The sequence below is a fragment of the Etheostoma spectabile genome, chromosome 8 (genome assembly GCF_008692095.1).
Source record: "Etheostoma spectabile isolate EspeVRDwgs_2016 chromosome 8, UIUC_Espe_1.0, whole genome shotgun sequence".
NCBI classification, from domain to species: Eukaryota; Metazoa; Chordata; class Actinopteri; order Perciformes; family Percidae; genus Etheostoma; species Etheostoma spectabile.
In genome coordinates, this window is record NC_045740.1 from 7,947,468 (window position 1) to 7,960,306 (window position 12,839).

The window sequence follows — 12,839 nt, forward strand, 5'->3', positions numbered from 1 at the left end:
GAAGGCAACAACATTAAAATGATTGAACCTTTAAAGATAACAATGCCAATTTGACCAAGTTGAAATGTTTAGTAAGAACAACAGAGTATGAAATATTTGATAATAATCTAATGTACTGTACTGTATTCGCTACTGTATTGTGTTTTTGACTAATACACTACAGCACAGTTCAGTGTTGTATGCTTTGTGTTGATGATTCCTCTGCGTCTGTGTGTATTGCTATGTGTGCTCGTCCTGCTCCACTATGTCTGTGCTGCGCGTCTCACTAGACTATCTCTCTCCGCCTAGCTCAGGGGACTCTGGCTGGCTGATCTTCATTATCAGCCCTAGCTTAACAATGTACTGGATGCACTTCCCACATGAGTGCAACTAACAAATCCCCACAGAGCTGAATCAAGGCAACAATGTGATAAAATACCTTCAAACAGTCACTGAGCATGGAACACTGAGCTATGCAGAGACAACTCACACCGCCCCGGGCAATTCCACAGGAGTGCGCCTGTTGCCAAGCAAAATTAGGCAGCAACTGGGACATATTATTTCTCCTAAATTGGCAATGTACAGCACTATTAAGGACCATGAATCTCATGTTTGATTAACTGAAAATACCTTGACTCACAGAGCCACTGCATAAGCATTCTACCACTCAGAGATCCAAGCGGGATCTGATGTCAATTAGAGGTAAAGCAGATGCTTTATGGAGGTAAAAGCTGTCATTGTGCTTGGTGTACACAGAGAGCATTATTGGAATTAATAATGTTGTTAGCATATTGTTCCAAACATACACCAGACTACTTTTATCAGAGAAATTTCCATTACACAGAAGCATGGAATCTATAAGCTTTATAACTGAGTTGAATCTCAATGACTGATATAATATCACAGTAACTCTGCACACTGTTTTGCTAAGGCAGTGCAGAAGAATCTAAATAATCTGGTTCTTTAAAAAAAGATTGGCCTTACTATTACTATGTGAGTGCAGATTTCTGATGAGAGAAACTCAATGCAAGCTGCTAGCAAATAAATGAAGATGCAGGGGCAAGGCCATGTTTCTCAATCAGTGTAGGGAGTCTGTCACCGCAATGGAGATAAATATAGGATGAAAAAACTGGGACTTTCTACAATGTATCTGTAAGACTGAAGAGAGGAAGCCTCGGCTGTCTCCTTTTCTCTTTTTCCGGAGTTACATTTGTACTACTGCCTCCCTTTGGCCACTCTATTCCCAATCTAAAGTCAGACAGACACTACATGTAGCAAATATAGTATATACTATAGGGATATGCATTTAACACCTGTGAAATCAAATACAATAACAATGTATGAATAGAGATTGAAAAATAGTTACATTTTTCACCTTTTTTTAATACTGCAAATTCTGCTTTATGGTAATTTCGTTAAAATATTGAGAGGTGTTTCTTTTATTTGGACATGTAAGCGTAGTGTCAATTTATCTTGTATTTTTGTCCAATTACAAAGCAACCTGTGAAAAAAGAGCAACTTAATGTAGCTATGCAAGCCTTTGTCTTGTTGTGTATCATAGTCTAAACAGTTAGTCAGACAATCAGTATATTGTACATCTACAGCTGCAAGAGAGAAAGAGGATTGGATCTAGGTAATCAGTAGATCTGCTCTGTTCGAAGAAGAGCATCCTGGCTACACTGTGCGTGTGTGTGTGTGTGTGTGTGTGTGTGCGTGTGTGGTGCGTGCGTGCGTGCGTGCGTTAGCTAGCTCTCTGCTATTCGAGCTGTGAGACAGAGCCCCAGAATGCTGATGGTAGATTAGAGGTGAGACGTCTTATCTCAGTGTAATCAGCTGCTGCATCTGATCCTCCACTCCACACCATCTCTCTCAACAGGTCCAAACAGAAACTCATCTCACAGCAAGGCAGCTTTGCTGAGGTAGAAGAAGGTGACGGCGTGTATCTGGTGTCCGCCATCAAAGTAAGCAACAAACTACAATATGGAATTTAAGGCCTCAATCTCTTGCTGTCACCCTTGTCACAGGCAGTTTTAGGAATAAATCAACTGCTACTAAAAGTCAATATATAACAGAGCATATGTAAAACTGTCAGGGAAATGTACAGGAAAACCACAACTGACTTCTTGCTGAGAATTATAGCCTTGTGGTTAAAGAAAGTACTGGTGAGGGGCCACCCCTTATGGGGAATGAAGGAGAAGGGGAGTCAGAGAGAGACAGAGAGAGATAGAAAAAGAGAGAGTTCAGAATGGGGAGAGGACACAGGCATTTGCACAGTGATATATGTATCTGTTTTCATCTAGAATACTTCCCCCTCTGATGGCTTGATGATTTGTCCAGTCAGTTGGATGGAGAGGAGAGGAGAGGAGAGGAGAGGAGTCTGCCAGTTGCCAACAGCTGCCCCTATAATTTATATTGATGAGGGGACTGGCATGGCAGGGAGCTTCCAGCAGTTTGATCACTCAGGCAGAGTGGGGAGTTAGTCAGAGACACGGCCCATCCCTGTGGTCAGGGTTGGACTAGGTGGACACACACACACACACACACACACACACACACACACACACACACACACACACACACACACACACACACACACACACACACACACACACAAGCAAGACTGCCAAGCTAACATTACTGAGTGGCAGTGTGGACTGGCGTAGTGGGAAAGCCAATGTTTTTAATCTGCAAAAAGAAATAGTTCTACAGCCCAACTATAACCATGTAGGGCTGAGCGGTCTCCCTCATTATTACTCCACCAGCCGTATAATCACCGCGCTTTTCAAAGAAAGACCTTCCCTCCATATTCTCAATGACCATTAACTGGCCCTTGAACATCTTCTTGTGCACACAACTCTGACAAGGTTCTACAGCCGCTTCCTGTCGATAAGGCATGGTAACTAACTACTTGTTAAGGGGCTTTACTTTGATTTCCTCACAAGATTTGAATATTTCTCACTGATATAAGACAGCATAGTCCAGTCTCTGCCCAGTGCTTTGAACCCGAGACTCCTAAATCATGCTCTTTGATATGAGCCCCCTTCCGGTGTGGAGGTGCTTAGCGCCGCACTAATTAAGATAGTGGGGCGGTGGATGGTGGGTCAAAGCGTTTCTGTTCTACCTTGAAGATATCCTGACACAAACACGAATATGCACACACACATCCAAAAAGAAAAACCATATCCCCTCCAGACAAGCAAATAGCTTAACACACAATCATGCTGCTGTTTTGACGGGGCTGTTTGAGTAAGGCAGAGCTGCCTAGCATAGAAGATCATATTCTTTGCCCTGCTGTCTGATGTAAGAAAGAGCCGGGGTGTTTTACAGGGCGAGAAGCAGTCTCTCACAATCTGAAACAGTCCAACCGCTCTTACAGAAAAGCCCTCTGGCCTTCCCTCTCCACAAGTTTCATCAGAGTGATCAGAGGAAAAAGATAGCCTACAGGGCTAGTTTCTCTCATTCACACAGTGGGGTATGAACACACACAAATGTACACACACATACGGACACGCTGCAGTACACTACACAAAAGCGTTTTTACATGCCTTTTCGATTGCACTTCACACATGTCAAAATGCAGTACAAATCTCATGGAAATCATTGATTTATACAGGTTTGAGTGTTCATCAATTCTTCATGAGCAGACTGAAAATGAAATGGCAGTGGTGTTTAGACAAGGCGAAGCCTGTGTACTATTGTTGTAGTGCAGAGAAAAGTCTTGTACTGTGTCTGTATCTTTCAGTGATATGATCTTTACTTAAAGAATACAAACTCTTGGTAGTTAATGCAGCCTCAGAGGTTACAAACCACCACATCCGCGTAGCTCAGCTGCAAGGCCTTGCAGAAAACAAATAAGTGCTTCAGCACACTGTCAACTTCAACTGTGCATGATTATCAAACAGTCATAAGACTGCATAGCATTTTAATTTCCTCTCTGTGGTTATCATAATTTTCTCTCCAGGATGGAGAAATATGAAATAGTGAAAGTGGATGGCACTGCTCTAATTGAAGGTATTGATTTATTACAATAGCAGCAAGTAAGGCAACAATATGCATTAAGGCACAGATGAAAGAAGAGTCAACAGAGATTGAAACAAGATGATCGTATCATCTTGGTAAAGCATAACATTTGACTTAGAATTAAATGACATTTTTACAGCCTTAACAATGTAGAGCAAAAGACATATGGCTGGGTATTGTTCAAAAAATGTTTGATACTGGTACCGATACCAACACCATCAACGATACTTTTTTTTATACCAATTTTATAAATCAATTTAACAAAATCAACAAAAGAAATGTCAACATAACACATGATGACAAAAATCTTATTTTCTCTATCTTGTTCCTGTATTTATTTTTCAGCTCCTACTATGTGGGCCTGTCTCACTGCGTAGTGTACAGTTTTGCCACATGGCTTTATAACAATAGACAGCCAACAACTAGCATTATTACTTCCTGGTAGAGGCATGCTAAATGCTTATTGGCTGATGAGATTTACTACACAGGTATTGAAATTTGGTATTGAATTATAAGGCATTTTTGAATACTTGATACTAAGGAGACAATTCGGTCTGTGCCTACAATTCAATTTTGGTACGCAGCCCTAAACAGAAATACAAAAAGTAATGTACTCACAGGTATGTGTCTTCTTTGTTACTGAGATACCTGCAGAGAGGAAAGAAACAATCCATGAAAAAAACATATAGGAAACAACTGTGAAATTCCCAGCACAACCAAATGTACATGGATGCTCATAACTAACTGAAGGTGATGATGGCGATGAAGAGGTAGACCCTGGGGTCACTGGCCAAGGTCACTGAAGTGTCAGGCCCAGGGCAGTTTTGTGGGTAGGCTGGTGACTGACCTACGGCCATGCTACACCAACATCCATGACAAGGTTGAAATTATCTTCTTTGAGGGAAATGAATGAAAATTTATACTATAACAAACATCATTTGGAATGCTAATGTGTTGAACAGCCACACTGATTGGGCTTGAGCCCATGACTAAGCCTGTGGCCCAGAGGGGGGATGGAGGCACTTTGACCTCAATGTTCGTTAGTTAAACCTTTATTTAAACAGGTAGTCTCATTGAGATTAGGACCAAACCCTTTCTAGAGAGACTGTGTACAAAAAACTGTATACAAAAGCATAAGACAAAAGTAAAAATTTGAGCACAAATTATTTTACTGTAATACACCAAATAAGCCAAATTATAAAGAAAACAAGAACAGAAAGTGTACACTTAAAAAATACTAATATAGATTTAATATGGTGTTGGATATGGATAATGGGTGAAATGCAAATCAAAGATCTTGAAATATCAGAAGCTGTTTTTGTTTTTCATTTTCTTTATCATTTTAACAAGCTACTGATTATTAAGAGAAAAGCTTCAATTCAAATCAATCAAATTGAAAATGTAATGTTGCTAGGGCCATATAACTTTGTCTAAATGTGCATTACAATGAGGAGTGGCAAAGATTATGCATTTGATTCATATGGACCTGCCAACTCTAGAGTAGTGAAAAAAGTGACAAAATATGAAACCAAAATCAGGAACAGTAGCGGGGCCCGGGGGAACGAACAGTTTGGTGATTTTCATACACAAAAGAAGCCTTTTGGAAGATTTTTAGATTAGAAAACAACAAGAAAACAACGTCTTGTATTGATATTAATATTAACGTGTTAATGTGGTCATTGCTGAAATGTTTCAGCTTGTGTGGCTAACATTAATTTATTTATATATACAGTATTTTATATATTACTTTACCTACTTCTGGGTAGTTTGTCAATTTCCCTCTTGGTACGTTTAAAGCCTTGTCAATATAGTAATATCGTAATTTATTTATTGATTATGTTCTATATTGTTCTGTACTGAATCTACAAAGTAACTAGTAACTAAAGCTGTCAGTTAAATGTTAGTGGAGTAAAAAGGACAGCATTTGCCTCTGAGATGTAGTAGAGTAGAAGTAGCAAAACATAGAAATAACTGAGTACAAGTATCTGAGAAACTCCATGAAGTTAGCTAATGACAGCTATTGAAGCTAACATTAGATTTCAGGAAGGTAACTTTAAACAGTCTGCAACATTCGAAAATGCTTTGATAAGTGGATAAAAGGCGGAGCACTGACAATGTCATGAAGTCCTATGACATGGTTTAAAGGCAGCCTGCTATTGCTGTATTATTACTTGTTGACAGAAAGACCTGTGGTGGAGTCCACTAAGGAGTCCACTATTATAGCCAAGCAGATAGTTTTGAATTTGAACGTTAATTATTGTAATTAGTGAGACAACCTTCCTTACATGTGGAATTATACTGCATATTAAAGTAAGGTCAAACATATTAGCAAGCAGAGCTGCAATTAAATGAGCACTGAGGCAGGGGAGATAACAGATCTAAATTATTCTAATCTTTATACTCCCTACAATTTACACCCACCAGTTTATTGTAAACTTCATGCTGGGAGTAAGGACTGAGAGAAAATGTATAGTGGTACAGATAGAAAAGATCTGATAAAACATAGATGAGATAAAAGCAGTGATGTGTGTAGTTGCAAACTGCATATCAAACAAGTGGCCAGTCTGACAAGTGAGTCAGACCTGGTTGAGGTGGAGCTCGGCTGCCGCTGCTCATGCCGCTCTTCCTCGCCCCTTTGGATGTCAACTCATCGAGTGAGCCACTTCGGGTCCTGCTATGGCTCTGGCTGTTAGTCTTGTCTGCAACATTGGTCTAATGCCCCAGGAGTCTGATGCGGACGAGCGCACAGCCAGCCCTGGTCCCCAGCGGCCCGCTGGATGCTCATGCTTTGCAGGGCGATAGCACACTAATAGATCCCACTTGTCATGCGGAAGCAATGGCTAATTTTTCTACAGCTTGCATTTGAAACTCGGGGGACGGCGAGCTGACATGATTCAATAACTCTCTGGGAAAAAGGCGTCTGGCCGGAGATAACAATGTTTCAGACACGTTTGAGAGGAAACGAGTCAAAGAGCAACAAGGGGGAAAACAAATAACCCCTCCAGCCTCTTATAGACATACACACAGAAACACATAACTAATATCAACTCCACTGAGCAGAAAGAGGGAAAACAGTCACCTAGGGGCCAGCAGTCTGTGATAAAGCTCTAGCATTGTTCCCGTGCTCAGGGCCAAACACTTCTGTTCTGTCCAACTGTGACATTACGCAAGGAGAAAATAAACAGTAATCCATTCTTAATTATACACTTCAATCAAATGACATGGAAGCCAGCAAGAGCTGTTGGTCCATTCAAGAGCAGTGGTCTCAAGGTGCTGCAACACAAGACAGCTGTAAAAGCATACTGTATATTTAGCAGTGTACTGGCTCTTTGTTTTGATGGGTAAAACAACCTCTTAGACCATGTAAGAAACATTGCTGGTGTGTTGAGTAGAAACTATATTGGAAGGAAATGGCAAATAAGCAGATTTTTCCTGGCTTTTTGTCAGACCTTACACGACAATCACGAGCACATAGAGCAGACATTCTCGGACTATTTAAGCGGGGTCTGTCTGGTGACAATAAAAAAAAGAATGCTATTTAATCTGAAGACGCATTATTTCAGATAAAATGTGCATAGTATACATAAGATGCAAAAAATGACTGACCACAGATCTTTAAGTCATAAACAACCATTTGCTTTGCAAAATGTTTCTAACAGAGGAAGTGAAAGGAACACAAGTCTGGGTGAACAGTACATGAGCGTGCTTTTGCCCAAGGTTAGCCACACAGACCACACTGATAATGCTCAGGAGCTGTTCTGCTGTCACTGGCTCTTTTACTGACAAAGTAAAAAAGAAACAATTTAGCTGGCACTGTGAATGCTCAGGTTTTAAAGATGTTTAACTCTACATCGAATATGAAGTATTGACTTAATTATTTTAGAATCACTACATTTCTTGTTTATTAAACTTAAACCCACCATACATTTGATTTGATGAATTGTTGTTTTTATAATAGTGTCACTGTGATACTATGTAAACTACTTTTGCACACTGTAGTGAACATAGTAAATCTAAATGCTCCATGAGGTCAAGTCTTTTTAAGGAGGGATGTTTAGTGTTAAGGTACCCTGGGGAATTTCTTTGTAAACAAACAGTTTTGTTTAATGAACTTTGGAATTTTTGTTTCACTACAAAGTATTGTGTGTATCCCTAGGGTCTAAAAAATGTAATAGCACATGATAATTTGCAAAGGTTTGAAACCTGCATTGTTTACATTATGCAATGGTTGCCTTCTTCCTCTCTTTTTGGTTCTGGTACCGGTTGTGCATGGTATCAATATACCCTTTGCAATTAGCAGAAATGTGTAACACATATGGACTGTTTATAGGTATTACATCTCCACAATGCCACAAGGCATATAAGTGTGTCCTCATGTGCATGTTAGAAGTACAAAATAAACAAATAATTTCATTTCAATGCCTCTAGTGGTAAAAAAAAAAAATCGTCCATAAATTACCTATAGCAGATGTGTTATTAATTCATTAAGAATATATAAATAAAATAATACCATCTAATAATATGAAAACTATTCTCTGAGATGCAGAGAGAAAATCAATTCTATTTTTTTAAAGCGTAGGCTCATTTGGCCTGTTGCTATGCAGGTTAGAGGAAGCTGGAGGGGTTGAGGGCCCACTTCCTCCTCTATGTGTCATTCCGAGCCCTTTGATTGGAGATGGCAAGGAGAAGGGGCCACAACGCCAATGAATGAGTCAGGCGGTGAGAAAGAAGGAGTTAGCTCTGGCCGCTGACATTGGCAATGCCTGCCAGCTCATGTCTTCTCCACTGGATGGCAGGTTCAGAGGTCAGTGTGGAGGTGAAGCTCTCCTTGGCTGACAAACAGGCTGCTTAAAAATGCACTAACAACTTGAGGATCACCTTTTATAAAAGCCTGTGCTTCGTGGGAATTATTTGTACAAGTAATAATAGATACTGAAGTTAAAAGCCAAGCGTGTTGTCTGTATGAGCAGCTGAATTCTAATTTCAACATTACCATTTGTCACGATGGAAGGAGGGACAGTCGTCGCTGTGCGGCCTTTGATCATATTTTCCTCTTGCATTGGTAAACAATTCAGCACATGTTCTCATGAGACTCTGCTTATGCTATAGAGGAAGAGAGGAACTGTGCAGGCGAGTGGAGGTTAACCTCCACCACATCTATCTGCAGGGGGGCATACATCCTGTAAACATGCCACTTAGACAGGAGGAGAGTGAGTCTGGGTTTTGGCAGCCACAGTGCTGCAGCCGGCTGTGGAGCACCGTGCCATCGCAGGCGACTCAAAGTGACAGCGCTGTAATGAAGTCTGAGGCGCATGGCAGGCTGTACGTCATAATTTCAGGTTCCTTAAAGCCTGACAGGGAATGATTATCATGGATGGTTATTGTCACCCTGCCTCCCTAGGAGACGAGGCGCGCTCTGGGGTTGTTGCACCGTGACATTCAAAGTTACAGTCTCCTTCATATAATGGAGCTGTCCTCTCAGCGCGCTAATGGGAGCGATCCATTTAACCTGTGCCAGAAACACACAGACGAGGAAGTTCCTAATGCGAGGCCTCTCCCGTGGGGACGTCACACTCCCCCCCTGGCTGCTCCCTTCCTGCTGCTTGATTCATTGACTGGCGCTCCTCACTTATCCTCATTCACTGTTCAGTCTGGGGAGACAGGGAGGCTCGCTTCCTGCTGCTTGCTCCACATGCCACTGCTGCACGCCCGCCGCACACAAGGACACAGCCTGCGCAACAGACCCGGTTGCAGGAAGACCCAGTGAGGGCCCAGCGAGGGACGGGCTAGACACCTACTGGAATTACGGTCAATACCATAGGCCTTGGGAATGCTAGCAGTACACACTCTCTATAGTTGAAAAGGCCTCTCAGATCAAAACATCCGACAATATTGAGAGGGTTTGGTTATTGCCCTGTCTTAACGATGGCAGTTGTATGGGAGTATTAATTTTAGGCTACTCCTGAGGTTGGTGGTTAATGATAGTGCCTAAGCCATGGTCTTCTTAAGAATGATAGATGTAGTAGATTCAGTGGTCCATCTTTTTACTGCTGCCGCCTGCCCGACTGACAGGTTGCTGCTACATTCCTGAGAGAAAATAATTAGAAACAATTGTGTTTCTCTTCTTAGCCATCACAAAGTTCAAAAAAACTGTTTTGCTGTGATTGATGGTGCAGTAAATTTAAGAAATTTAACTTAGTACAATTTTAGGCTTGAAGGAAACTAAAATATTCATCTCTGACTTGTTTAGATAGTCTGCTTAGGCAATTTATACATTTATTTAAAAACATTAATGAAGCAGGTCAGACAGTTCAAAGATATAATGCAACTACTATACTATTGCATTAATGCTCATCTTATCAAAAGTCATAACATTAGATGGATGAGGTGATTCAAGGACCCTTGCGCAATTCTAACTTTGGCAGTCTTTGTGAAGGCCAAGTTTCATACACAAAGTCATTTAAACAATGCTCCCTTTTGCAGTGACACACTTAGCCTTATTAGCTATTATACTGCTATAAACTATACATGCAAAAATGTAATGATTAAAAAAGCACAATGATTCTAATCAGCTGCCCCCTAATATACTAAAACACTTAATCCATGGAGAGGCCAACTCTCTTGGGAGGCTCAAGAGAAAAATGACTTCTCTGTCTCCAGGCGCTGTTATTTCTGGTCATTTCTAATTGGTTTTAACTAAATGCAACCACTCTGAGACTCCACAGGTTACTCCAATGCATCGCTATGGAATTGTCTGCAAATAGAAGATATACATCCAAATTAGTTTTAGAGGACACCACAATTGTCTTTCAGAAGACAAAAGGAGAAAGAACAGAAAAAATAAAAGCATACATGGCTTATTGAGAAAGGTAAGAAGTTGAAAGATCCCAAAGGAGATGCAATGTTATCAGGGTGACCCTGAGATCAGAGAAGCCCTGGCTGACTTGAGGTACCATATCTCACACACCTCGGCCCGTACAAATGTCTCCCAGGCTTCTTGTACAAAATCTCCCCGTGTGCAGTTCTGCATTGCTGGGCCTGTGAGTCTCCAGGTGAGTCCTCAGTGCTGTTTGGTGGCTCGTGAATTATACATTGCAGCAGAGGAATTGACGTGGCCCAGGAGGGCTGAGAAACAGCAGGCATGGCTGGGAGGCAGATTGAAGACTCTGACGGAATTTTAATTGTACCGCAGGGAAAGCTACGATAAGTGCTATTGTTATTGGTAAGACACTGCTGCGCAGGTTCACTTAGCTGAGAGCTTAAAAAAATGACAAGATTGGAAAAACGACTCTGTTGTGCAACGTCCAAGGCACTAATATGAGGCCAACAGCCCCATTGTTAATGACTATCTGAGGAATATGGTTCATCTCACTGTCGTACTAATATTTATCATTGCGCTCTCTGTGTGCTCAGAATTTATCTGCAATATGTGCAGAGGACCAGCGAAGGTCAGCTATGGCAAAGAAAGAAAAAGTCAGGAATCACTTACAAATTAAAAAATGAACAGCTCAATCAAAAACCGCTGAGGCATTCCATTCAGTTGTTTTGTTGTGAAATTCAGTACACTACTGCAAGTGAAAAGCCAACGTGTTAGGGTTAATGCTGCTCAGATATTGTCCACTCTGATCCTGGCTCTGGCTGTACTACACAGTAATTCTCCTCTTAGTGTGAGCTGGTCCCGGGGGCCTGACGGATGCAGGAAGGCCCAGGGTGCTGTTCAAAGTGAGGCCAGGGGCACAGGCAGGCCTCTGTGTACGTTCTGCGTTCGCGGTTCCCAGCCCAGCGGTAATCTCCCAATGATCCAGCCTCAACCACACATGAAACCCAATATCCTTTCAGCCCGCACCATAAATAAAGACAAACCACATTCAGCAGACCACCCTGGCTTACTTTACCATTATTGAGACACATGGAACACTTATAAGGATTTAACTACAGATGTAAAATGGACACGTTGTCAGAGGACTGTTTAATTTTAAGTGTTGTAATTGCATAAAACAATTATTTCTGTATTTTCTTATTTAAACAACATATAGAGAGAAATGAAATTCCCATTATTACAATATAGAGATTATTCTGACTCTCTAGTAGTCAACAGTATCCTACCCCAGAGACAACACTTGTGAATTTCTGCTCACATTACAATATATTACCTTAGCCCTATACAGGTTGAAATCTAAAGGGGAATACAATTACCTACAGCTCCTGAGGCACACACTCCAGTTATGCACAATAATAGGTTGTAAAAGTATTACAATCGGCCAATAGAGATGAGCCCCTTTGGGCTAACCTATTCAGAATTACTTGGATATTCACACTGCAGCACACGACAGTTAAATACAGATAATCTCAGATTTACAGTTTGCTTGAAATTGCTCATCTTCACTTACTGTTTGTTTGGGTCTGTCTTCTGTGTCTACGCATGGTTGCAAAGGGCCATCTACTTCAGGAAACCACAGCGGAAGACAGCTTTTAGCCAAAAAGGTATTTGTCATTTTAACAGAAGTGTTCATTGTTTTTGTATTCAAATCCCCTGTCCGAGCTCGGAATGCATTTCACATCATCTCAAGAATAGCGGTTATCAAAAATGGGATTAGAACAGGTGATGGTATTTGTGCTACGACAGTTAGTGACAATCTGTTACCAGAGCTGTCCGTCCAGGTCTGTCTGTACAAACAAGCCTGCTTGTATAAGCAAGGGTGAGAGAGAAGACTAAAGATTTGATGACAAACTAAGCTAATGTCAGCTCTATAAAGGCTGACTCAGAAATATATTGGAACCCTATATTACCATCACTCATTCAGTCTCAATTCTCATCCAGTAAAGTACAGTACAGAAGG

The 12,839-nt window shown here is 41.1% G+C and overlaps 1 protein-coding gene across 1 annotated transcript in view; it reads right to left on the minus strand.

Moving 5' to 3' along the window:
• roraa (RAR-related orphan receptor A, paralog a) overlaps nucleotides 1-12,839 on the minus strand; it is a 186,027-nt gene that overhangs the window by 58,244 nt on the left and 114,944 nt on the right. The window contains exon 2 of the mRNA XM_032522244.1: nucleotides 4,618-4,647. Within this exon, the coding sequence (XP_032378135.1) occupies nucleotides 4,618-4,647 (30 nt within the window). The remainder of the gene's footprint in view (nucleotides 1-4,617; nucleotides 4,648-12,839) is intronic.